Source organism: Dromiciops gliroides, chromosome 1 (assembly GCF_019393635.1).
Source record: "Dromiciops gliroides isolate mDroGli1 chromosome 1, mDroGli1.pri, whole genome shotgun sequence".
Taxonomy (NCBI): Eukaryota; Metazoa; Chordata; class Mammalia; order Microbiotheria; family Microbiotheriidae; genus Dromiciops; species Dromiciops gliroides.
In genome coordinates this window covers 615279892-615304408 of record NC_057861.1, presented here as the reverse complement: position 1 = coordinate 615304408, position 24517 = coordinate 615279892, and the positions used below count along the sequence as shown (strand labels likewise).

The 24517-nt window shown below is 37.8% G+C and overlaps 1 protein-coding gene and 1 pseudogene across 1 annotated transcript in view; both read right to left on the bottom strand.

Moving 5' to 3' along the window:
* Positions 1–1189: 1189 nt before the first annotated feature.
* Positions 1190–3679, bottom strand: LOC122752714 (annotated as a pseudogene).
* Positions 3680–19845: 16166 nt separating this feature from the next.
* Positions 19846–24517, bottom strand: part of NR4A3 (nuclear receptor subfamily 4 group A member 3) — a 35129-nt gene continuing 30457 nt past the window's right edge. Inside the window, 1 exon segment of the mRNA XM_043977646.1 lies at positions 19846–21214. Coding sequence (XP_043833581.1) covers positions 20952–21214 — 263 coding nt within the window. The 3' untranslated portion in view covers positions 19846–20951.

Below are 24517 nucleotides of genomic sequence, written 5' to 3'. Positions count from 1 at the left end.
TGGGCTTTTGGGTTCCTGACTTGGTGGTGGTGGTGGCAGAGGACTTCACAGGAAATTCGAGGAAAGATAGGAATGCCAGGCTGTGGGAATTCTGTTTCTCAATCTTTTTCTTTCTATTTTCCAATAAACCCTTAAAAACCTAAACTTGTTTTATCAGTGATTTTAGTCAGTTTCCCCCCAAAACTGGGGGAACAGATTAGAATCCACATTTAGAATCTTAAATTACACACTATCTAAATCAAAGTTCAAGTGTTACCTCCTAAAGAAGATCTTTCTGCATACCACTACCCCTTCAAGTTGTTAGTGGTCTTTTTCCATTTGAAATTACTTTGTATTTACTTGTCTATGTATATATTGTATCATAGTGGAACTTGAGCTCCTTGGAGGCAGGAATTATTTCTTTTTTGTCTTTGCATCCTCATTGACTGCACAGTGATTAGCACCTAGTAGGTGCTTAATAAATTAATTAAATTGACTACATACAATTTTGAAAGAATGAAAGATTTAGTGTAGAGGAAGAAAGCAGGAAGGGCAAATTTTACCCTGAATATTACACCCGAATATTCCAAAAGAACAAGCATGCTATATATGTATCATAATCTATTTGCAGGTGGAGGGTCTTGCCTAAATGTTGATGGCTGCTGACTGATCAGTGTTGGTGGTTGCTGAAGGCTGGGGTGGCCATGGCAATTTCTTTAAATAAATCAATGAAGTTTGCCACATCGATTAACTCTTCCTTTCACTTAGAGGCCACTGTAAGGTTATTAAATGGCTTAATTTCAATATTCTTGTGTCTCAGGAAATAGGGAAGCCCAAGGAGAGGGAAAGAGATAGGAATGGCAGGTCAATGGAGCAGTCAAAACACAAACATTCTACTGGGATCCTTATAGAATCCTAAAGCATGGGGGTGAGGGTGGGGTGGGGTGGGGTTGACAGTCCTTGTAAAGGCACACAACTCAGCGATGGCAACTGGGTAGGCCGGTTTGGCTGGAACATAGTGATATGAGGACAAGTAATATGAAATAAGTCTGGAAAGCTAGAGTGGAAGCAGATTTGAAGATCTTAAATACCAGACAAAGACGGTTATATTTTTTGTTAGGGGTAGCCCCTGAAGTTCCTTGAGAAGTTTCCTTAATTGCATGCTTAGTTCCCTTGCTTTTTTTTTTTGCTTTTTTGTTCTTCATTTTTCTGATTTATTAAGACATATTCCACAAGGTTTCTTCAATTAGAAATTCTTTGAAACAATACCATCATTTTTTTTGCCAGCCGGAGAATAGAGTCATCAGATTCTCCCATTCTACGAATTGCTCCACAAATTGCATAAGTTTTAAATTGGCCATTGAATCTGCCTGTGACCTTGTCAACTTCGGCCAAGTTCATCTGGATGGACGCGTGGTCCTTGGCCCCAATGATCCTGTTGCTCGCGGACCGTTTCCGCGGCACGTACAGGTCCACGAACTCGCCAGCGTCGTTCTGCAGGTCGGCAGCTGAGGGAACTGAGTGCAAACTCGAAAGCGGTGGAAGAGAAAAAAGTTCCCTTGCTTTTCTATTTTATTTTGTTGTTCCATTTTCATAGGCTGCTAAGGAGGTAGTTTACATTGCATCCAGAAGATAGAGCCAGCTTGGCTCTGGGTGAGTCAAAGTGTGCTTAGTTCAGAGCTGGAGGAGGGGTGGTCGAGGTTCAGAAGTAGAAGCTAACAGCTCGGGGGCAGCTAGGTGGTGCAGTGGATAGAGCACCGGCCCTGGAGTCAGGAGTACCTGAGTTCAAATCCGGCTTCAGACACTTGACACTTACTAGCTGTGTGACCCTGGGCAAGTCACTTAACCCCAATTGCCTCACCAAAAAAAACCAAAAACAACAAAAAAAGAAGCTAATAGCTCTATTGTGTATAAATTTATGTTGATGTCATATATATGTGTTATTATGTTGAGTTTTGGGGGTCACATTTCAGGAAGCTACATGTACTCAATTATATCCAGAGGAGAAAGATCATATTGGTAAAGAGATGGGAGATCTTCCTCTATTAGCATCCCTTGAAGAAATTAGGGATATTTATTTAACCTGGAGGAGAGAAAAAGGAGGCTTCAAGCACATGAAGGGCTGTCATATAGAAGTGAGATTACACTTGTTTTGTTGATCCTCAGAGGGCAGAACTGGAAGTGGTGGATGATAGTTGCAGAGAGGCAGATTTAGACTTGACACATGGAAAAAGTTCCTAACAATTAGAGTAGAATGGGCTGCCTGGGGAGATAGTGAGTCCTCATCACAGAAGGTTTGCAAGTAGCGGGTGGATTACCACTTGTCAGTGATATTATAGATGGAACCCATGTTTGAAACAGCCTGGGTTTTCCCCTCTGCAATTTCCTGGATCCTTTAGGCACCAGACAAGTATGGGAAATAGAGGGGCCTGGGAGCTGAATTGTCAGGGACTTCTAACATAAGATGAGGTGCATATGATGGCATAATGTGTTACAGTGGGACATTTTATTTTATAGGAAAAAATCTTATTTTTGTTGATAACTTTGCTTTTACATAATTTCTCTTTCTAAATATATCTCTATCCTTCCCTTACTCTGGAGACCATCCCTTGTTTAAAAAAAAAAAAGAACGGAAAAAAAAGTTGTTCAGCAAACAATATGACTAACCATTTATTAAGGATTCTACTACCATAGTCCTCTACCTAGAGGCACATAGGTGGTGCAATGGATAGAGTACTGGGACTGGGGTCAAAAAAACCTGAGCCAGGGCAGCTAGGTGGCGCAGTGGATAGAGCACCTGCCCTGGATTCAGGAAGACCTGAGTTCAAATCCGACCTCAGACACTTAACACTTACTAGCTGTGTGACCCTGGGCAAGTCACTTAACCCCAATTGCCTCACCAAAAACAAAACAAAAACAAAAACAAACCAAAAAAACCCCTGAGCCCAAGTCTGGTGCCTTACCATGTGACCCTGTACAAGTCACTTAGCTACTGTTTATCTCAGTTTCCTCAACTCTAAAGTGGGGATAAAATAGAACCTATCTTGCAGGATTGTTGTCAGGATTAAATGAGATAATATTTGCAAAATGTGCCTGGTACGTAGTAGGTGCTTTATAAATACTAGATATTATTATTGTTGTTGCTATAGAAGAAAGCTTTAGCCCGGTTATCCAACCAGGGAAGCATGTATTGAGCTGAGACAGAGTACTGTGTGCCATTTTACTTTTGAGATAAAAGTGCTTGAGGGATGGGCTTCTCCCCCTCCCCCAGCTCCCCAATATTGCCTTTGAAGCACCAGGCATAAGAAGAGTGGGTAGGAAAGTTGAGATTTCAGTCCCACTCACTACATGGGAGTTTAAAAACTGACATTATTCATTTTGCTTCTGCTTTAGTAAATGCACATTTAGCTTATGTGTGAATGAGTAGTCCTTTCAAGTTATGCAAAGTGTGGGAAGATAAATAACCCATAGGAATTGGGTACATCAGCCAAATGAATCATGTTATAAATTATTGTTGTAGTTCTTCCTGTTTCATACCTTCAACTAGACCAAATCTGGACTTTATAATAATCAAGCAGAGGCCAGAAATACCACATATCCACTTGCGGATAGAGAAAGACCAAAAGGAGACAGAGAGGTCTTGCATGTACCTTTCTATAGGAACTTGGGCTGGTATTTCCAGGCTTGGAATGTCGTCCATGGTTTTCACAGAGTAGCTATTCCAGCCTTGCCATATAGGAGGTACATGTGCTGTGCCTTCCCTTTTTGTGTTAAGTTGTTTCAATAGAGTGTGTCCAACTTTTTGTGACCCCATTTGGGGTTTTCTTGGCAAGGATAATGGAGTGGTTTGCCATTTCCTTCTCTAGATCATTTTACAAATGCAGAAACTGAGGCAAACAAGTTTAAGTGACTTGCCCAGGGTCACACAGTTAGTAAGTATTTGAGGTAATCTTTGGTGCCCATGTAGAGTAGGTGTTATTGTGGAGTAGAGTATCCTTTTTCTACATAGAGAAAATTCTTGTTCAGATATTGGTTGGTCTAGAAGACCTATTCGGTCTCTTTGAATTCTTCAATTCTCTGTTTTGTGACACAATCACTGATTCATTCTATATTTTCCCACCTTGACAGAGTCTTTCATGGATTTTTAAAAGAAATCAAGAGGGGGCAGCTAGGTGTCGCAGTGGATAAAGCACCAGCCCTGGATTCAGGAGGACCTGAGTTCAAATCTGGCCTCAGACACTTGACACTTACTAGCTGTGTGACCCTGAGCAAGTCACTTAAGCTTCATTGCCCCACAAAAAAAAGAAAAAAGAAAAAAAGAAATCAAGAGGCAATCAATGGAAAGAGTTCTGGATTTGGAGTCATAAGACCTAATTTCAAATCCCTATTTACTATCTGTGTAACCTTGGATAAATTCCTTACCCTCTTAACTGAGCCTCAGTTTCCTCATCCAAAAAAGGAATAGGTTGGCCTGTTTGACCTCTGAGGTCCTTTCTAGCTCTAAACTTACCTTTTTCTTTTCTTTTCTCTTCTTTTCTTTTTGCTACTGCTATTCCAAGAATCACAGAAAAGCAAAATCACATGTTCCTTTTTGGTGCTATCATTCATCTTTTCTTCACATGCAACACTAGGAGTGGGTAGTGGTTGATAAGTATGACAGTTCTTGGGAGGTTTTATTATGTCCCCAGTAGATGTCCTTGGAGGACAGATGATGTCTTTATTATGGGATCATAGAATTGGAGCTGGAAGGAACCTTAGAAGTCATCTAATCTAACCCCCTCCCCTCATTTTACAAATGAGAAAACTGAGGCCTAGAGAGGATAACTGATTTGCCCAAGGTTGCAGAGTTGGAATTCCAACTCATGTCATCTGATTCCAAATGCCATGTTTTTCCCATTGTACCATGGTACCTCTCTATGGCTTATATCAGACTGACAAATATAACCCCTTAGTAATTCTCAACAGGGAATCACCAGCCACCATTCATTTCCTATTCCTCTATTACCATATGATCAGTCTACTAACAGTAACATTGGATCCACCTCACTATTCTCTGCAGGAATAGAAGCTGCTTTCTTCTGAGAGTGTATGACTCTACCTTCAAAGGGAAGAACTTCATACCTATTAGTTACTTTTGAATATTCAGTGTCACTTCTTCCCATTCTTTCTCTATATTCACCTCCTAGTAAAGCTTGGGATTCCCCCTTTACCTCTTCAGTTTTGTTTTCTCTTTTCTTTTCTCCTTGAAATCTTGCTTTTGCTTTTGGAAGAACAGTTCATTTCCCTAGATGAACTGGATAGCAAAAAGACATTCCTCCATCCTTTCACCCTTATCTAGGAGGGAAACAGTAGCATTTTATGCTTTTATACTTATTACATGGCATGGGAAAAATACAAATATAGCTCACTCAGCAGGTTACTGCAAAATCCCCCTTGCCGAGAAATCCAAGCTCTCAATAGTAGTATGAAACAATGCTCCAAACCACTATTAGAGAAATGTAAACCAAAGCAACTCTGAGGTTCTGCCTCATACCTTTCAGATTGGCAAAGTTGACCAAAAAAGAAAATGACAAATTTGGAAGGGTCAGGGGAAACAGGCACCTTAATTGACTGTTGTTGGAGCTGTGAATTGATCCAGCCATTTAAAAAAAGCAATCTGGTACTATGCCTCAAAAGTTGCTGCCCTGTGCATAATTTTTGACCCATGGATACTCCTATTAGATCTACACATGCCCTAAAGACATCAAAGAAAGAGGAAAAGGACCCATATGTACAAAAATGCTCTTTTTGTAGAGGCAAAGAACTGGAAACTAAAAGAGTCACCATCATTTGGGAAATGGCTGAACAAATTATGGTATATGAATGTAATAGGATACTGTTATATTGTAGAGGCAGCTAGGTGGCAAAGAGGATAGAGTGCTGGGTCTGGAGTCAGGAAGACTTGAATTCAAATTTGAGCTCAGACATTTACTAGCTATGTGACCCTGGACAAGTCACTTCACCATGTTTTCCACAGTCTCCTTATCTATAAAATGATCTGGAGAAGGAAATGGCAAACCACTGCATATCTTTTTTTTTAGTGAGGAAATTGGGGTTAAGTGACTTGCCCAGAGTCACACAGCTAGTAAGTGTTAAGTGTCTGAGGCCGGATTTGAACTCAGGTACTCCTGAATCCAGGGCGGGTGCTCTATCCACTGTGCTACCTAGCTGCCCCCACCACTGCATATCTTTGCCAAGAAAATCCAAAATGGGGTCATGAAGAGTTAGACATGACTAAAACAACTGAACAATAGCAACAACATTGTGCTGTAAGAAATGATGAAAAGGATGATTTTAAAGAAACCTGGAAAGACTCATATGCATACATGCAGAGTGAAGTGAGAAGAACTAGGAGAACAATGTATTTAACATTTTAAAACTTTGAAAGCCTTAAGAATTCTGAGCAATGATGAAGTGACCAACCTTCTGACAAAAAGTTGATGGACTCAGGGTGCAAATATATATATATATATGTGTGTGTGTGTGTGTGTGTGTGTGTATATATATGTATGTATATATGTGTGTATATATATATATATATAAATAAACATGGCCAGAATGGAAATTAATTTTGTTTGATTTGTTTACAAGGATTTTGTTTTGTTTTTCAATGGTGGTGAGGTGGGAGGGAAAGAAAATAAATTTTTGCTAATTAAAAAATAAAATAAATCCCCTTGTCCTACATTTTTCAGTCCTTTGTCATTCCTGTTGGTACTCATGGCTGATATTTGTGACAAACTGCTGTGACATTTCTCTTTCCTGTGTTTAAGGCTCAGCTGCTGATTCTTTGGAGCAAAGCTTCATTTGTTTATAACATAATTTGCTTCTTCGTGAAATATGACGTTTTTAAATAGAAATTTACAGAGCCCTGCCACATCCAAATCTCTTAATTCTAATTCCTTCCCTCTGTTAATTGTGTCTTATTTATCCAGTATCTAGCTTGTTTGTGCAGATATTTGCTTGTTGTCTTCCCCCATTATATTGTCAACTTCTTCAAAGGCAAAGACTGTTTTTTGCATCTCCTTGTATCTCTAGTGCTTAGCACAAATGCCCGGCACATAGTAGATACTTAATAAATGCTTATTGACTGACCCTCATCTTAAAAAAAGGTATTATCAGATTCTCTTTTTATGACAATCCTAAGCAAGAATTAAAATGCAAGTAGGGCTTCCTCTAATTAAATATTAAATATCTTCAAAAAGTTGACTATTTGTGATTGTCTACCTGGAACCTCTGTCTTGACCAGCCTTTGTGGAATTTGGGTAAGCACTCCATTGGCAAATAGTATTGTGAGACATTTCATCTATAACTCCCTTCCCCCAGCATTCCTGTTCCACTTCCACTCCATTCACCAATCACTACTCTGCAGGGAACAGCTGGTCCCTGAACTCCGTTTCCTGACCCTTCACTATCTCTCAGTTCTGAACAGTGGGGGGAAAGAGTTCATGATTAGGGCCATCTTGGACTTCTTACATTAACAAGGACATCTCTAGTATATAATTGGCCTGGTAAAGTTTATGACTAAGCGAATGGAATCCATGCACCTACAGGAAATCTTCATGTTTCTGCACTTATGACAGCATTCTATTGATAATATCCCTAGTAAAGCAGACCAGCATCCTAGGAAGAAGGTCTGAGTAAGTGTTCAAGGCTGGATTTGAATTCAGGTATTCTTGACTCCAAGTCTGGTGCTCTATTATTTGCATCATCAGTAAATGATGCCTCATGGTAAATGAGATCCCATTCGCAATGATTGTAGTTCAATGTTTCTGAGAAAATAAGTTGTCTGCAAAAATACTTTAAATAAGTCTTTGGGTACCTTAGTTGAGTTTCATTTGAAACATTACTTCAATACTTTGCCAAATTTCCCCCCCCAATTTTGGAAGACAAAAGTAATCTTCACTGAGCTGAGAAACTGGATGGCCAGTCTTTTGCTTGCTCTGGTATGGGCTAGATAAGGCAAGTTTCAACTTGTCTACACTACTACGCTACACTGGACCCTCTTACCATCTTAACCTTCACATACTCACCATATCATCATTCCAGCTACATATTATGTCAGACTTAGGGAGAGTAGGAGTTCATGCAAAAGTAAGTTTAAAGGGGGGTAATCATGAGCTTTAACTCAGTTTAAAAGCAGCCATCTTAAGAATGGAGATTAACAATGAAGTTCTGACTAGTGAACAATGTTTCCACTTCCTGACTGCTCTGGGAAAGATTCCCTGTAGCCCTCTCGTTTTGGGTTGCTATTTAACTATTAGAATGTGATGAGGAATGAATTTGACCAGAAATTTTTGTTTTTGATTCAGGCAGTTTTCCCTGGAGAAATGGTCTCTAGAGAAAGAATACTTCTAGTACAGATTTCTTGGAGGATCATTGCCAGTCCTGGCTTTCAGCACTCCTAAAATTATGACAGTTGATACTAAAAAAAAAAAATACACAGTTCACAAAGCTGTCAAATTTGTTCCAGATGTCTGAGTGAGCAATTTTCCTATTAGTAGGAGAGGTATATATTAAGGCATACAAGGTAAATCTTATTGTTGTTGTTCAATCATTTCAGTCGTGTACAACTCTTCATGGCCCCATTTGGGGTTTTCTTGGCAAAGATACTGGAGTGCTTGCCATTTCCTTCTCCAGCTCATTTAACAGATGAAGAAACCAAGGTAGTCATGGTTAAATGACTTGCTCAGGGTCACACAGCTAGTAAGTGTCTGAGGGCAAATTTGAACTAAAGTCTTTCTGACTCCAAGTCCAATGTGCTGCTCTTTTTTTTTTTTTTTTTTTGGTGAGGCAATTGGGGTTAAGTGACTTGCCCAGGGTCACACAGCTAGTAAATGTCAAGCATCTGAGGCCAGATTTGAACTCAGGTACTCCTGATTCTAGGGATGGTGCTCTATTCACTGAGCCACCTAGCTGCCCCCTACTGTGCCACTCTTATTAGGAAGGTGAATAACAACAACATCATTTACATAGCTCTTTAAAGTTTACAAAATGCTTTCCTCATAATAATCCTCTAAAGGAGGTAAAGTATTACACCCAATTTACAGATGAATAAACTGAGGCTCAGAGAAGTTAAATGACTTATTCACAGTCACAAAGCTAGTATAACAGTAGAGTCTGAATTCAGTACTAGATTATTTTGGCTCCAAGACTAGTGCCCTTTCTTTTATGCCATTTTGCTTGCCCCACAATTGGTTGAAGAATCTTCTTGTTGTATATGGAATAGGTAGTTTGTAAACTGACTATAAGATTTTAATATATATTAGTGCGACTCTGCCTTTCCCCTAATTGCATTGTTATAAGACTGGCTAAGAAAATGACCTAGACATAGGAGAAATTAATTTTCTTAAATTGAAGTCTCTTATAAATGGAGAATATTAAATCCCAAGAAAAATATTACTGTGAATTAGAGTCTTTGCATTTGTATTTCCATCTTGCCACATTTTAGGACAGGATTTTTCAGTTTTTAATTTATTTTGGTAACTGGCAAATGTGTTCACCCGTAAGAAGAGAAGAGAAATATCCATTTGGCTTTGTGAACTTGGAGTTCAATGATTCTACTTATCGAATTGCTAACACCCTGGTAGATGGTGTTTGGGAGACTATGATTGTTCAAATCTATCTTAAATAGACTAAAATGTAAAACAAAAAACAAAAAAACCAAGTCAAGTTCTTCTAGTAGAGGGACTGAAGATCAATCTCTTGGTAGAGTTAACACTACTACTAACTTTGCTCTATGACATGGGAAAATAGATCTGAAAGAGTTAAAAGTCAACCTCAGGGGTTGTCATTAATTGAGAAATTTGGAGAGACATGATTTTTAGAGACAGAATGGTGAGTGTGGGTGGTTGATAAGGAATGTTGTTGGATAGGGTTCTCTAGAAAGGACAAGATGCCCAACCAAGGCTTCCCTAATTGGGGAACTAGCATGAAGAATAGGGAAGTTTGGTTGCTGAAAATATAATTAGATGAGGTTCTGGGGGAGGGGGCAGACAATTAGTGTTTAGCCTGGGATGTATGAGTTCATTTTGTTTTAAATCTGTTTTTAAAGTGTCTTAAATCTACAATGATATTCTCCTGTTTGTCTTTTGGGGGACATACAAAAGAGTTCATGAGATCCTCTTTCTATATTCTCCTTGAATTCTTATCTTCATGGAAGATCAGAAGCTATCATGGTGAAGAAGGTGTAGGACTTATTATCAAAATAAGTTGGGGGGGCAGCTAGGTAGCGCAGTCGATAGAGCACCGGCCTTGGATTCAGGAGGACCTGAGTTCAAATCCGGTCTCAGACACTTAACACTTACTAGCTGTGTGACCCTAGGCAAGTCACTTAACCCCAATTGCCTCACCAAAAAAAAACCAAAAAAAACCAAAAAAAAAAAAATAAGTTGGGAGAAATTGTCATTTGAAAAGTGGGATGACCTAACAAAGATATAGTCAACTTTACCCTAAAGGCACTCTTGGGGAATAATCTCAACCCCTAGCCAAGTTCTCATTATAAATTGTGATGACAGAATACTCTTGAAAAGTTATTAAGCATTAAAATTTTTTTTTCAAAAGCCCTCCTTGACTCAAAGCTGACCAGTTTATCTACATGAATTCTAGATGCAATGTGATATAGTGACTAGAGAACAAAACTCATAGTCAGGAAAACCTGGGTCGAGGTCCCCTCTCTCCTCTGACACATTCACTGTGTAACCCTTGGCAAGTCACTTAACCTCTTACTGCCTGACATAATTTTCCAAGACTATAAGTTGGTTAGCAGTGTCTGTGGAGGGAGTTTCTTCACTGAAGGTTCTCTTCATCATTGAAATCACAGACATGTACTGCTCCCCACCCCACAAAAAATAAAGTCTAGGAACAGGCCCGTATAAGTGGAATTCTAATAGCTCAGGTACTACTTTGTTTCTCTCTAGAAAGCCTTATAGAAATGTTCAAAACCATCTGGTTATTTTCTAAAATTAAACTACAGGAAGGATTGCATTAAGGGATGATAGAACTCTACCAGGTTGTAGATTTTCACATATTTGTCAGTTTATGGTTGGATTACATGAGCTGTTTCAGAAGCATGGCTGATGTTTGAAGATTAACTAAATGCTTAGTAGGTTGGAAGCCATGGTTTTTAAATTGTATATGCCCTTGCATAGGCATGAAAAGTTTGGAATATAAGAAAATGCTTTTTACTAAAAAGTTCTGGGGAGCTACCTTTGAAGTTGGTATTGGGGGTGGATTATTCTTTTGAAAGGAAATTTCAGTCCCAAACTGCTGAATTTCCTCAGAGGGAAAGATCAGGGTAGAGGAAGGTAAGTTTTAGGTGTGGAGCTGCTGGCTTCCCCAAAATTACTTAAGGTGACTGGATTGAGAGATCCATTTGCGGGAGATCTGCTTAGAAGGACCACTACAGAACTAAAGTAAAATACAATTTTAAAGAAGACACAACAATAAAAAAAATTAAGATGAGATAAAAAGGATGATTAAGAGTCAAGCAATATACTTTTTCAAAACTAAACAGGCCAAAAGCTGCTAGGAGGTGCCCAGGGGCCATTGAAGAAATGGAGTTGGGGCAGCTAGGTGGCACAGTGGATAAAGCATCGGCCCTGGATTCAGGAGTACCTGAGTTCAAATCCGGCCTCAGACACTTAACACTTACTAGCTGTGTGACCCTGGGCAAGTCACTTAACCCCCATTGCCCTGCAAAAAAAAAAAAAAAAAGAAATGGAGTTGTATTTCCACATGGGAAAGAGCTTCCTAATAATATGGGGTCCTGGCAGTGCCATAGAGAATCCTTTGAGCTAGAGACTCCTGTCTTTGAGCAGTGCTTTAGTGATGATGACATTATTTAGCTCACATTTATATAGTGTCTTAAGATTTATAAAAGACTTTGTTCATAGCACCCCTGTGAAGTAGTGAAGTAGGTAGTGAAATTATTATTATCTATATTTTGCAAATGAGGAAACTGAGGCTCATCAAGGTTAAAAGTGACTGGCTCATGAATACACACCTTAGAGGAAAGAGACAGTCACCATCAATTTCAGCTGACTTACCTATCAGTTCCATGAAAAAATGAATAGATGTCAGAACTGCAGCCATTCCAGGCCTAGCAATAAGAATATTATTAACTTAACTAAGACCTCAGAGTAAGCTAATTCCTGGAATAAATCTGATAACTAGAATAACTATAAGGCTTTATTACAGTGGCCTTGATAACTGATTTTCTCTTGTTATCCTGTCACCTTAACATTCCTTAAAAATCCCAAGTCAGTTCTCTGTAGTAAGCTTTAAACTCCAGAATATTGTCCAGCAGTATTCAAAATTTCTTATAAGGGACTACTTATTTCCCTAGGTGTAGTTTCCCAAGAGTGGAAGGGAATCTTGGAGACATCATCTCAGATACACATTCAACAACACATTCCACAGCTAGGTTTCATCACTGGCTTATATCCACTATGATGTGATCAGTTTCAGCTTAAATAATTAAATTTTCTTTTGTCCACAGATACATGCAGATTGGCAGGGCCTCTAATAGGAACACAGTCTCCCCAGGCGAACACGCAGTCTGAACAATCTGCCCTGGGCCCAGACCTAGGTGCATGGAAACCCAGGGACAACTGCAAAATTCACACAAATGGATAAATAGGGAATTCCCAGATGATTGCCAGTAAGGAGTTTTCCCTGGAGGATGTGGCTCTGTGTGAAATTCACCCCTGCCAAATGTTAGCATACACATTACAATAACTCCTCCTGATATACCAGAGGAAGGAGTTTAAGTCAGTACATCACCAGTGGAGAAGCTACGGCTTCTATTGGTGTTTATCTCTGAACCGGTGATTAATTACATGGAAGAGAAGCAGGGAATATAAGCGACACAAACTATATCATGTGTGAGGAGTAATATATCTCTAGTTGTAGCCTCTTCCTTCCATATGCTGACATTTCTTCTTGCTGCCTCATTATATGGTGGGCATGGTTTTAGTTGTCCTCACACATCTTTGTCCTGCCTTCTACTCTGTGGGAATACACTTTTTGAATAGTATTATTTTATAGGCCTTCTCCTCTGATTGGTGAGTTTCTCCCTGAAACTTCCATTTGATGAATGCCAATCAGAGCTTAATATATTCCATAATCCCTGGAGTGCTTTTTAAAAATTAAAATGCATTTTTATTATCAGAAATATATATATTTCTCTCTTACCACCTAATATACTAGGGAAAAAAAGACAAATTCTTTGTAACTTTTCTACTTTGTCCTGTCACCACATTTTTCTGCTTACTATGTATTATCTTTTCCCAGTTAAGATGTAAGATTTTTAAGGGTGAGGCCTGTCTTTCTTTTTGCTTATATTTGTATTCCCAGTGCCAGGCATGGTGCCTGACACATAGTTAGTATTTGTTTTTTTCTCGTTGTCACTGTCTCTCTCTCACTCTTCTTGCTCTCTTCCTCTCCCTCTTCCTTTTTTTGCTTCCCCTTGTCATTCATCTTTCTGCTATTACTTTCCATTTCAGTTCCATATGGCAGGATTGGTCATAGATTTTTATGGAGTTATTAACTAAAGGGCATGCATATCCTTGGACTTTTCCTCATTGCAATTCCCACAGCTATAGTCTTTCCAAGCGACTAAATACTGTCATTTCACCTTGATCTTCCAGCATTTGAAGATCTCATGTGTACCCTTACTCTGCATCATCGCTCACACTGAGTAGGATGATACTTCTTTATGTCTTGAAATTTTATCAGGAGGAACCAGTTTTAATCAGGATCTATTGAAAATTAGATGGTTTCTCCAACTTCTGCATAATCTTGGTTCATAAGAGATTGTGTTTAGGCAGCTTGTGATAGAGAATGATCCTGAGAATTGGTTGATTAGCTCCCAGAAAGATAATCATATGGGAAAATGACAGTGGTCTTAAAGAATAATCTCTAGGTTTTAAGAGAGGGGTTTTAATTCTGTATGCTTCTTTCCTCTGTTCCCTGGCTGTCCTAAGACTATCTGGGCTTTATTGTTAGATGCCTTTTCTGTGTAACAAAGACCAGCAACTGTCTTGCATCTGAAGCAAGATATATACGGAGCCCAACCTAGGGATGATCCTATAGTCAGGCTTAAATGAGGAGGCTTCTAATATGTCATTCTTTTTTTCAAACTGTCATCAGCAGGGAGAATGTCTGATCCTCCTGAAAGTGGGAAGCACAGCATCATAGGAACTCTCTAATAGCCTAATTTATATATTGTACCTGTTTTTCCATGTAGGAATTATGGAATGTTGCTTGTAGAAGTTATAATCTCAGTATTTTCCATTAATATTTCCAAGATCTCATAGTAAATTGGAACCCTCTGTCTGAAATCACCTGAACTGGTGGGACATATATGGATGTACCATCTCTTTTAGGAAATGCTTTGCTGTTATTGGATCTAATGAGAATTTGACAAGTGAAATTTAATGATAGAGCTGGAATGATAATAGCTCAGGTTTATCAAGTGTGTTACACTTTACAAAGCAATTTCCTGGGGCAGCTAGGTGGTGCAGTGGATAGAGCACCGGCCCTGGAGTGAGGAGAACCTGAGTTCAAATCTGACCTCAGACACTTGATAATTACTAGCTTGTGTGACCCTGGGCGAGTCACTTAACCCTAATTGCCTCACTCCCCCAAAAGTAAATAAATAAAAACAAAGCAATTTCCTTACAACAACCCCTGTAAGATGAACATGTATGGATTTTTATTTCTATATAAAAATAAAGAAACAATTTCAAAAAGTTTATGTTAATTGACCAAGGCTGCACAGAATGACACAGTTCTTTGGTTTTTTGTTTTTGTTGTTTTTTTCCCCAGGGCAATGAGCTCTATGCCTGAAACTACAACCTTGGCATCTCACCATACTGATTGGTGGTTGCTTTAGCAGCCCGCTATATCTAGGTCCAGACTTCAGTCACAGTTTACTTCACTCTTCAGAATTCTCATCATCTGCTACCCTCTGATAAGTTCCAGTTCTGAATGCATAATCAAATCAACTCTGATAATACCCCTGAAGAGAATGTATCAATCAACTCCCTTATGCCTCTACTCACTATTCCTATAATTATTCTAAAACACAATGTCCCTCTCTGGTTACCAATACCCTATTTATGTTGTTTCCTTTGAGATTGTAAGCTTCTTGAGAGCAGGTACTGTCTTTACTTTTGTATTTGTAGCCCTGGGACTTAGTGTAGTGCTCAGTAAATGTTCATTTATTTCAGTCATGTTTGATTCTTCATGACTCCATTTGGTTTTTTTTTTGGCAAAGACACTGGGGTAATTTGCCATTTTCTTCTCCAGCTCATTTTACAGATGAGAAAGCTGAGGCAAAAAAGGTTAAGTGACTTGCCCAGGGTCACACAGCTAGTAAGTGTCTGAGGCCAGATCTGACCTTGTCTTTCTGACTCCAAGCCCAGCACTCTATCTACTACACCACCTACCTGCCCCATGTTATATGTGACTTCATCTAAATCACTAATAGAAACATTAAACAGAACAGGGCCATTTATAGAACCCTTCCACTATAGGTCTCACTTTAGGTTGACATCAAACCACCAATCTTTGGGTCCAGTTATTAGACCTATTCCGAATTTACCCCACTGTTATCATCCTGTTCACATTTCCTTATTTTGTCTTTAATAACATGCTAAGAGAATTTGTAAAATGCTTTACTGAAATTGGGTTACATTCTTTCTTTCTTTCTTTTTTTTTGGTGAGGCAATTGGGATAAAATGACTTGCCCAGGGTCACACAGCTAGTAAGTGTTAGTAATGCTGGATTTGAACTCAGGTCCTCCTGACTCCAGGGCCGGTGCTCTATCCACTGTGCCACCTAGCTACCCCTACATTTTTCATTTATTCTTTTTTTTTTAATTGGGTTACATTATGAAGTTGGTATATAAAGTCCATAGTGTTTCCTTGATTTACCATAAGATCTGCCAAAAAGAAATTTAGGATATCCGAGAAATTCATCTTGAACCTATATTGACTCATCATTCACAAGGTTATTAGGAGGTTCTAATAAATTAATGTTAAGTGCCATACAAATGTCAGCTATCATTATCAACATCATCATAGTTTCCCTTTTAAAATGCTCTTTCTTTAATAATGCATGATAGATTTTGGCCAGGAATCAAAACCAAAATCAAGCTCACTGGCTTATAGTTTGTAGAATCTTTTTTCATTCTCTTTTTGAAAATCATGACATTTGCCAGTCTTCAGCTCTCCCATTCTCTGTGATTTTACAAAGATCATCACCAGCAACTCAGCAATTTTATCTACAAATTCTTTCTATATCCTGGGATGTAGATTTGTTTCTTCCTGGTATCATGAAATCTTTGAGACTATAGCTAGGGGTTCTCTTAAATGTCCTCCCTTATTTCCTAACTCAGATTCCCTACATGTTAGAATACATTTAATTCTGGACAGATTCTCCTTAAAATTGGTACTCCCCATTAATAATTTTTGGTCTATACTTCCAGCAAACAATGATAAGTAGAACCAGAATACAAGGAGAAGGCTATTCTGGAAAGGCAGAGCTGGCTAAAAGCTGTAGAAATGGTAACTGAAGCTACAAAATGAGATTATGTCACTAAGTATTCAGGTGAAGCACAAGAGTCTAAGGACAGAGCCCCAGGAGATGTTAATATAGCAAGATCAGAAGCCTTAGGAGGAGGATCTCTTTAGAAAATCTCCCCACAAATTGTGTGTGTGTGTGTGTGTGTGTGTGTGTGCGCCTGTGCGCGTGCGCGCATCTGCGTGCACACAGCATCCAGAGGAGCCCCAAGGGCAGAAGCGAAGGTCAGTGAAGGCTAACAGAATCCTAAAATGTTCATACCAATGTACTAATAGACAATATACAAAAAATATGGATGAAAAGATAGCATTCCTTCACAGTGAAGCCTGTGAAATACTGATATGGGAGACTGAGGGCAGCTATAGAATGTGCTCCAGAGAGCCTTGAAAAGAGAATAGCTTCTCATCTGTTTCCAGTGATTTAAGTGTGGGTCAATCTGGCAGCAGCACTCATGGCCCAGACAACCACTTAAGGTTTCTTTCTTTCAGCCCTAAGAGTACAATTTGTCCAATTAGTAATATACAACATTTTTCATTTGTTGGCCTCAAACTTCATTGATTTTTCCTTCATGTTCTTTTTATTTTTAAAAGGTGAGGAAACTGAGGTAGTGAGACAATAGGGTGGAAAACAATTATCAGGTGCTGTACCTTGCTTTATCTGTCAGGCAACAGGCATTGTTTAGATACGCCTTAATATATGAGCTAGATAAGGCCCTAAAGTATGCAAGTTGTTAATAGTTTTTCTTTTGAGCAATATGCATAATGAATTAAATAGTGATAGGGACCGCACCTGTCATTTCCTTGTTGTAGGGAACTCTCTGATGAAGAAATTCTTTCTACCAATGCAGGTTGATATCTTCACTGAAACTTATGGTCATAAGAGAATTACTTAGAGGAATGAAGACATTAAGTGATGTGCCCCAGGTCAGACAGTTAGTATGTGTCAGAAGTGAGACTTGAACCCAGGTCTTCCTGGTTTTGAGGCCAGCTCTATCTGATATTACCACTACTTCTTAAGGAGCAAAATAAATAATGAAAACCCTCATTAAATCATTTCAAATCTGTTGATTAAATTCTGAACAGAAGTTCAGCTGACCTTTAGAGTCTTTGTGAAGAAAGAATTTGCTAAGCAAGCAATAGGATAAGCAAGATTGTAGAGAGAATGTATATGCTACATAAGAAGACAGACTTTTCAAGTAGATTAGTAATATAAATTTAAAATAATTGATAATTAAAGACAAATAATTCTTATCTCCTAAAGACCTTTACTAGGCAACACTTTAGTAACCTGTTTCAAGTTACTGTAAATACTTGAAAAGAAAAACATGTCCTTAAAAATGTTATGATTTTTCACTAAAATAGGTTTTTCTTCCAGTCTTAATTAGTAAAGTTTAATATATTAATTCAGAGTATATAAACTTTTAGCATTTCAAAGCATGCTTCTATTTTTAAAAAATTCAGATTTAAGTGCAAAAAAATTTCTACAAATTATTAAAAAAAACCCCTACATGACAAAATTGAGAGTAGTTATGCAAACACATGGGGCCTCTGATAAAATGTAATTTGATTTAATAATTTTAATTTACATTATTAATGTACAAGAGCATTTCTTCCAACCTACTGGTTGAAACACACATGCATGCACACACACACACACAAACATACACACATACACACAAATCACTCCTGTTAGAAGAGCAGAGAAACTTCTGAAACACTCTGTCGTCTGAAAGAAAAGCAAGGCACTCTCCTTTAACAGCTGGCATATTCCTGATTTCAGCCTACTGAAGGCATGTTCACATCGAGAGAGCTCCTAAAAAAGGGGAAGAATCATCTGCTGTCTCTTTTTTTTTTCTCTAGTGATCTCTCATTGAGCATTCATTCTGCACAAACAAGTCTGTCAATGTCAATAAAGGTGGATGAGATGAGTTGGGAGGATATTGAAGTTAAAAATAATTGTGGAAGACTGAAGCACACTGGCCACATTCAGCTCAGCATCAGGATCTGAACCCTAAACTGGAAAGCTTGCTTGCCCTTTCTAAATAATAGATCTTATTCAGTAGCCTAACTTTCAGTGAGCCCAATTGGTATGAAATGGTATGATGCTAACAATTCACTCTGGATACTAATAATGATGTGTGTATGCAAAATTTCCAATTCATTTGAATCCATTTTAAACTTAGTCTGACACTAAGAAACATTAGCTTTCCTGATATTTAATAATGTTTATTATGTTTGCATATAAGCTCAAAAGTCAATGCAAAAACCAATACTGTCCTAGAGGTTTATCTTCAGGTAATCTGAAGATAGCAATAGTTTCTTAAATGTTATCTTCAGATAAGTTGAGAATATTAACTGTAATGATTAAAAGTACGTTTTCCTAATGACCATGCTATAAGTCTTGATAATAACCTTTCATAAAAGTAAATACAAACATAATAAATGATTAAAATATCAGATGATTATGACAAATCATATGATGACTTGACATCCGGGTTATCCTTTGCAGCAAATAGGCAATTCATTTGGCATTTGTTTGATTGTATAATTTAATCTCCATATAAACAACATAGTTTTTTTTTTTCCTTTAAAAGAATAAAGCCAAAATTGTTTAAAGCTAACAAAAGCTATGGTGACATCAGGTTGACATTCAAAGTTTGTTCCTTAGCAAAATGATGAAAGAAATTTTGACTTGATATAGTGCATATAATATAAAGAGTTTTAGGCTTAAAATCTTCAAATATTATTTGAATTTAGCAAAACATGAGCAAGATTGTAATATCAAAGTGCTAAACAGTAAGGACTGTCTTAAAAGTCACTGCAAATAAACCATAAAAGAACTGCATGTATAAGTGACATGTATTATACAAATGGTTGATTAATAAAAAGACACATTATAAATATATGTATATATAACTTGTCCTATGTATATATATATATATTTATAGTTTTCTAATTGGTGTATCCAAGCCACTGTGAACACCCCACTTGATCACTCTGTAACACAGCTCCCACGAGCTGGCAGTCACTGCAATAAATACAGGCAAAGCTATAACAATATACCATGCATACAAACGTTTATACAAAGAAGAACACTATGCAACAAAGTATCTCATATTAATATGGCATCAACAGTATAAACATACAAAAAGGGAATACGAACACGGAATGTTTAATTGCAGTCCGCTCACTACGCCTTCCTAAGCACTTACATTCATACGATTTTTACAAGGCTTGCTTGTTCTTGAAAATTGTCTCAGGACTGTTTTTTTTTTCCTGCTTTTTTTTTTCTTTTTTACTAATTTGAAACCTAGATTAAATTATATTTAAAAAAAATTACTATCCCTGATGCTCACCCTGTATGATCCAATGACTACTTACATTTACTTCCTTATCTAGGGAACAAGTGCTCAAATGAATCACAAAATGTCCCTCTATTTTTCAAGTACATATGTCCTTTAGACATTACACTAATGCAAGTCTGGGAAATTCTGTGTCAGTATGATGGCTCCGAATCAATTACACATGATTGGTCTCATATTTTCAAATTTCTATAAGTTGTTGAATAGACTGTTTTACAAATAACTAGACCTGTGGTACAGTGGTTGAATTCTATTATGAAGACAGAGTGAAAGTCTTGGCCTGAATGTCACAGTCTAATATTTTAGGTTAATTAGGTGAAGCCTCTGTTGTGTAAATTAGTGCATGTAATTAAAAAAAAACACCCTTGACTTCTTTTTAAATGTCCATATTAAAATAAATTAGAGTTAATAAACAAGACTTAGTAAGACAGCACTTTAAAAATGGCACTTGAACATGGAAGCTAACAGCCATTATTATTTTTGCTCTATTTAAGTCATACGAAATCCTCAATTTCACATAATTAAAAAAAAAAAGAACTTCTGTTTAGTTTGCACCATATATGTGCCCTTGATACAGGAAGTATATTCTAAAGGTATCAATCACAAGACACATACTACCCTGGCAAACAACTGTTTGTTGTTCTTGTTTTAAATACAAAGCATCTACAACTTTATTCCCTATAAAGAGATTGAAAACAGTCATATTAACTTTTTTTTTCCTGCTGGGATAGCATTGTCCAAAAGTGCTTTATTAGCAATTTCTTAGAAAACCCCAACAAATCGCACAAAAAAAGGACTATAAAACACAACCCCAACACAATAAGATGTTATGTCTTCTGGCTTAAGGTCTTGAGGAACCGTGCCAGTAAGTCCTTGTTTAACACTGGAACTGCTTTTCTCTTAAGCAAGGGCAGAAATACTAGCTGTGATTAATAATCTATTTCCTTGCTCAGAAAAGCAGTAGTGATCCATTGGTTAATTTCCAAATTCAGAAGGGCAGAGTGTCCAGAAACAGCCTGTCGATGATAGAAGGAGGTGGAACCAAATCTTCCAGTTTCAGGTAAAAGATGCGTTGGAGTCCCAGTGTGCAGAGAGAACGTAAGTCAGCAAGGGCACCCAGTACCTTAGGTTCTGCAGGCTCAAGGGGTTGTCCTTTAGTCTGGCAGCCAAAAGCCAAATGATCTTTCAGACTACTTGTAATCTTGTTGCATAGCTCTTCCACTTTCTTTGGTTCTTTTAACCCATGTCTTTCTGCAGAGAGAATTAAAAGATGAGTCAGTTTTACTAAAAATCTGATCATGCTGTTCTTCTGCCTAAAGCCTTTTAATGCATCTCTATTACCTTACCCAGGGTCACATAACTAGTAGGTAGCAGAACAAGATCTTCTGACTCCAAGTCCTTGGCCCTTTCCTCTATGCTGTGCTGCTCCACTAGAGTCCCAAAGCCATATCTTAAGCCTTTCATTAGTCTTTTATTCTCAGCTCTTCAAACTTTGTTCTTCTGGAGCCCAATAGTTTACAGTTGGTAGCATCCATGTTCCCATTTCCAGGGCTATATATAGTAGGGCTTTCCCTGCTCCTGGGTCCCACGTTGGGACTTTGGACACATTTCCTCAAAATTCTATAATATTAGGAGTACTATATAGGCATACCCTTCTTTATTTATTATTATTATTATTATTATTTTTTGGTGAGGCAATTGGGGTTAAGTGACTTGCCTAGGGTCACACAGCTAGTAAGTGTAAAGTGTCTGAGGCTGGATTTGAACTCAGGTTCTCCTGAATCCAGGGCTGGTGCTCTATCCACTGCGCCACCTAGCTGCCCCCTTTATTTTTTAAAAAGTAAGATGTTAGGTAAAATAATGTGATTGGGTCAGTTCCACAGGAACTAACTATAAATGACCAAATAATACTTTGGTGGAGGTTTTGTGACCTCATGGTACATTTGTTATTGTAAAATGACATTGATATGAAAATTGTTATATGGTATGTTGCCTGTTCTATATTTTAAGCACACTATGGGTCAAACAGACTTTTTTATGAGATCATCCAGAAACCACCATTTAGAACACATTTATAGACAGCTAGGAGGCACAGTGGATAGAGCACTATGCTTAGACATAGGAAGACCTGGGCTCAAATCTGGTCTCTGACATTTAATAGCTGTGTAACCTTTGATAAATCATTTAACCTCTGCTTGCTTCAGCTTCCACAATTGTGAAATGGGAATAATAATAACAACACTTATCTCTTAGGATTGTTGTAAGGATCAAATAAGATATTTATAGAGCACTTAGTACAGTACCTGGCACATGGTAGGTACTATATAATTGCTAGCTATTATTACAATCATCATCATCATTATGAATATTGTTCCTATATTCTCTGAAACCAACCTAGAAATAAACTTTTAGAACATAGCCAACATTTCAGTTGGGAGATGCCTGTAGTAATAAGCATAAAATAATGCCTGAACATTGCACTCAGACTATCAAGGGTCAAACCTTGGCACCATCTATATTTCTTATTCCAGATTCTATTGTTCTGTAATTAATAGAACTTAGCTAACTATATATCATTTTCTTCAGACGACTTTGAAGAACCTAAATGGTGAGGCATATTCAAGGTCCTGTCTGCTTTACCTAGGCATTTGAAAGTTTTGCTTTCCATTTACCATCTAAAGCTCCCACTACCCTACCTGTTAGAGGAAAGCATGGGAACTGCAGGTTTTGTGTGTTCACTAAGATATGGTTTAGAGGTTTTAGTCAGGCTAAAATTAGACCCTAGAAGTTTGAAGCCATCCTGAGTACAGATTAAGGAGACAGGAGGAAGAATTTTTATTTAGTTGGCAGGCAGATGGGGGGAGGAGGGGGTCACCACTAGAGGTTTTGAGGTACCTTTAGGGGCTCTGGTCTATTCTACAGTAAACTTTCCTAATCTTTTAAATGGCTTAGGAAACACCTAAAAACCGCCCAGCTTTACAGGGATGGTGAAACCTGGAGGGCCAGAACACCTGTCGTTGCCTAAACTCTTGAATAGAATTAGATATTTCTGAGGTAGCCTAGGTTGATAAGATCAACCATTCTGCCAATCAATAAACATTTATTAAGCACCTCCTATGTGCCTAATACTGTCCTTAGCACACCCTCCCCCACAATCGCCCAATCTTCCTTTGATAGTGATGGATAGAATCTACAGGGGCAGCCTCCTTATGGTATTTGGAAAAGAAGAGTACACATTTTGGCAGCCCCTGTTAGAATGATTCGTCAATAACTTTTACAGAATTAAAAAAAAATCCATTAGCTAGTCCCCAGTCCTCCCCCACCCCCAAATTGTCTTGTATTTATGTTTTTTTTATCTATTTACCCGTTGTCTCTCTAAGAGAATTCAAGTTCCTTTAGGGCAGAGGCAGTTTCATTCTGTTTTTGTATTTTCAACATTTAGTTTAATATCTGTCCCATAGTAAACACTTAATAAATGCTTACCGATTGATTGAAAGCAGGCTATAATTTTGAATCGGTTTTTGCCCCGATTTTTGAAGTCAAAGTTTTCATATCTTTAATACTACAACATCTGCAATAAGAATTCTTAATGCACATTCTAAGAATTCCTGCAAATGGTAAAAACTTTGAGTTCTATATTTTATTCAAGCATCACATTTATTCTTCTTTCTGGATGCAAAAGGAATTTCTCCAGAGCAAAAGTCAGCCAGAAAATTAAATAAATTATCCAGACATTTTTTTTCTCAAAATGTTCTCTTGGCTTTTACCGTGTAGAGTGGATACATTTGGTGAAATTAGGTATGTATGGGAAATTTCAGAGAGATTAATTTAGGCAAAGATTTGATTAAAATGAGGGTCCTTGGGACTCAATCTCCCAAAAGGCTAGACTTGGTTAAACGATATGTATAAATTCTAAGCATATTTTCTCTAAGAATTGCTAGAGGAATTTTATTAGATTTTAACCCACAAAGCTTTCATCTCCAGGAGTAGTTAGGCTCTCAATTTACAAACAATTCTGGAACAAATTTTTCTTTCCTTGATTTTACTGACCCTGCAAAACCAACAGGTAGCAAGTACTGGTAACATACCCAAGGGCAGCCAGTCTATTTCATTTGGTTCTAGTCCTTTAGTCACTGAGTCTTTGATTCAGAAATATCCAAAAAATGATCTTCATATACTTTAGGCTAAAAGGTTCTATGTTCTTTTTTTTTTTTTTTTTTGCAGGGCAATTGGGGTTAAGTGACTTGCCCAGGGTCACACAGCTAGTAAGTGTTAAGTGTCTGAGGTCGGATTTGAACCAGGGCCGGTGCTCTATCCACTGCACCATCTAGCTGCCCCAGCTATGTTCTTTTAAAATGATTATGGGATTAAGAGGTGGAAGAAACTTTAGAGGTAATCTAGTTGAAGCAATAGAGTGCTGGCTTTGGAATCAGATTGATGTGTTTAAATTATTTATGTGATTCTGGGCAAGTTATTTAATCTTTCTCAGGGGTTTTGAACTTAGATTTCCTGAATTAAAGTCCAGTGATTTTCATACTGAACAAAGTAAACTGA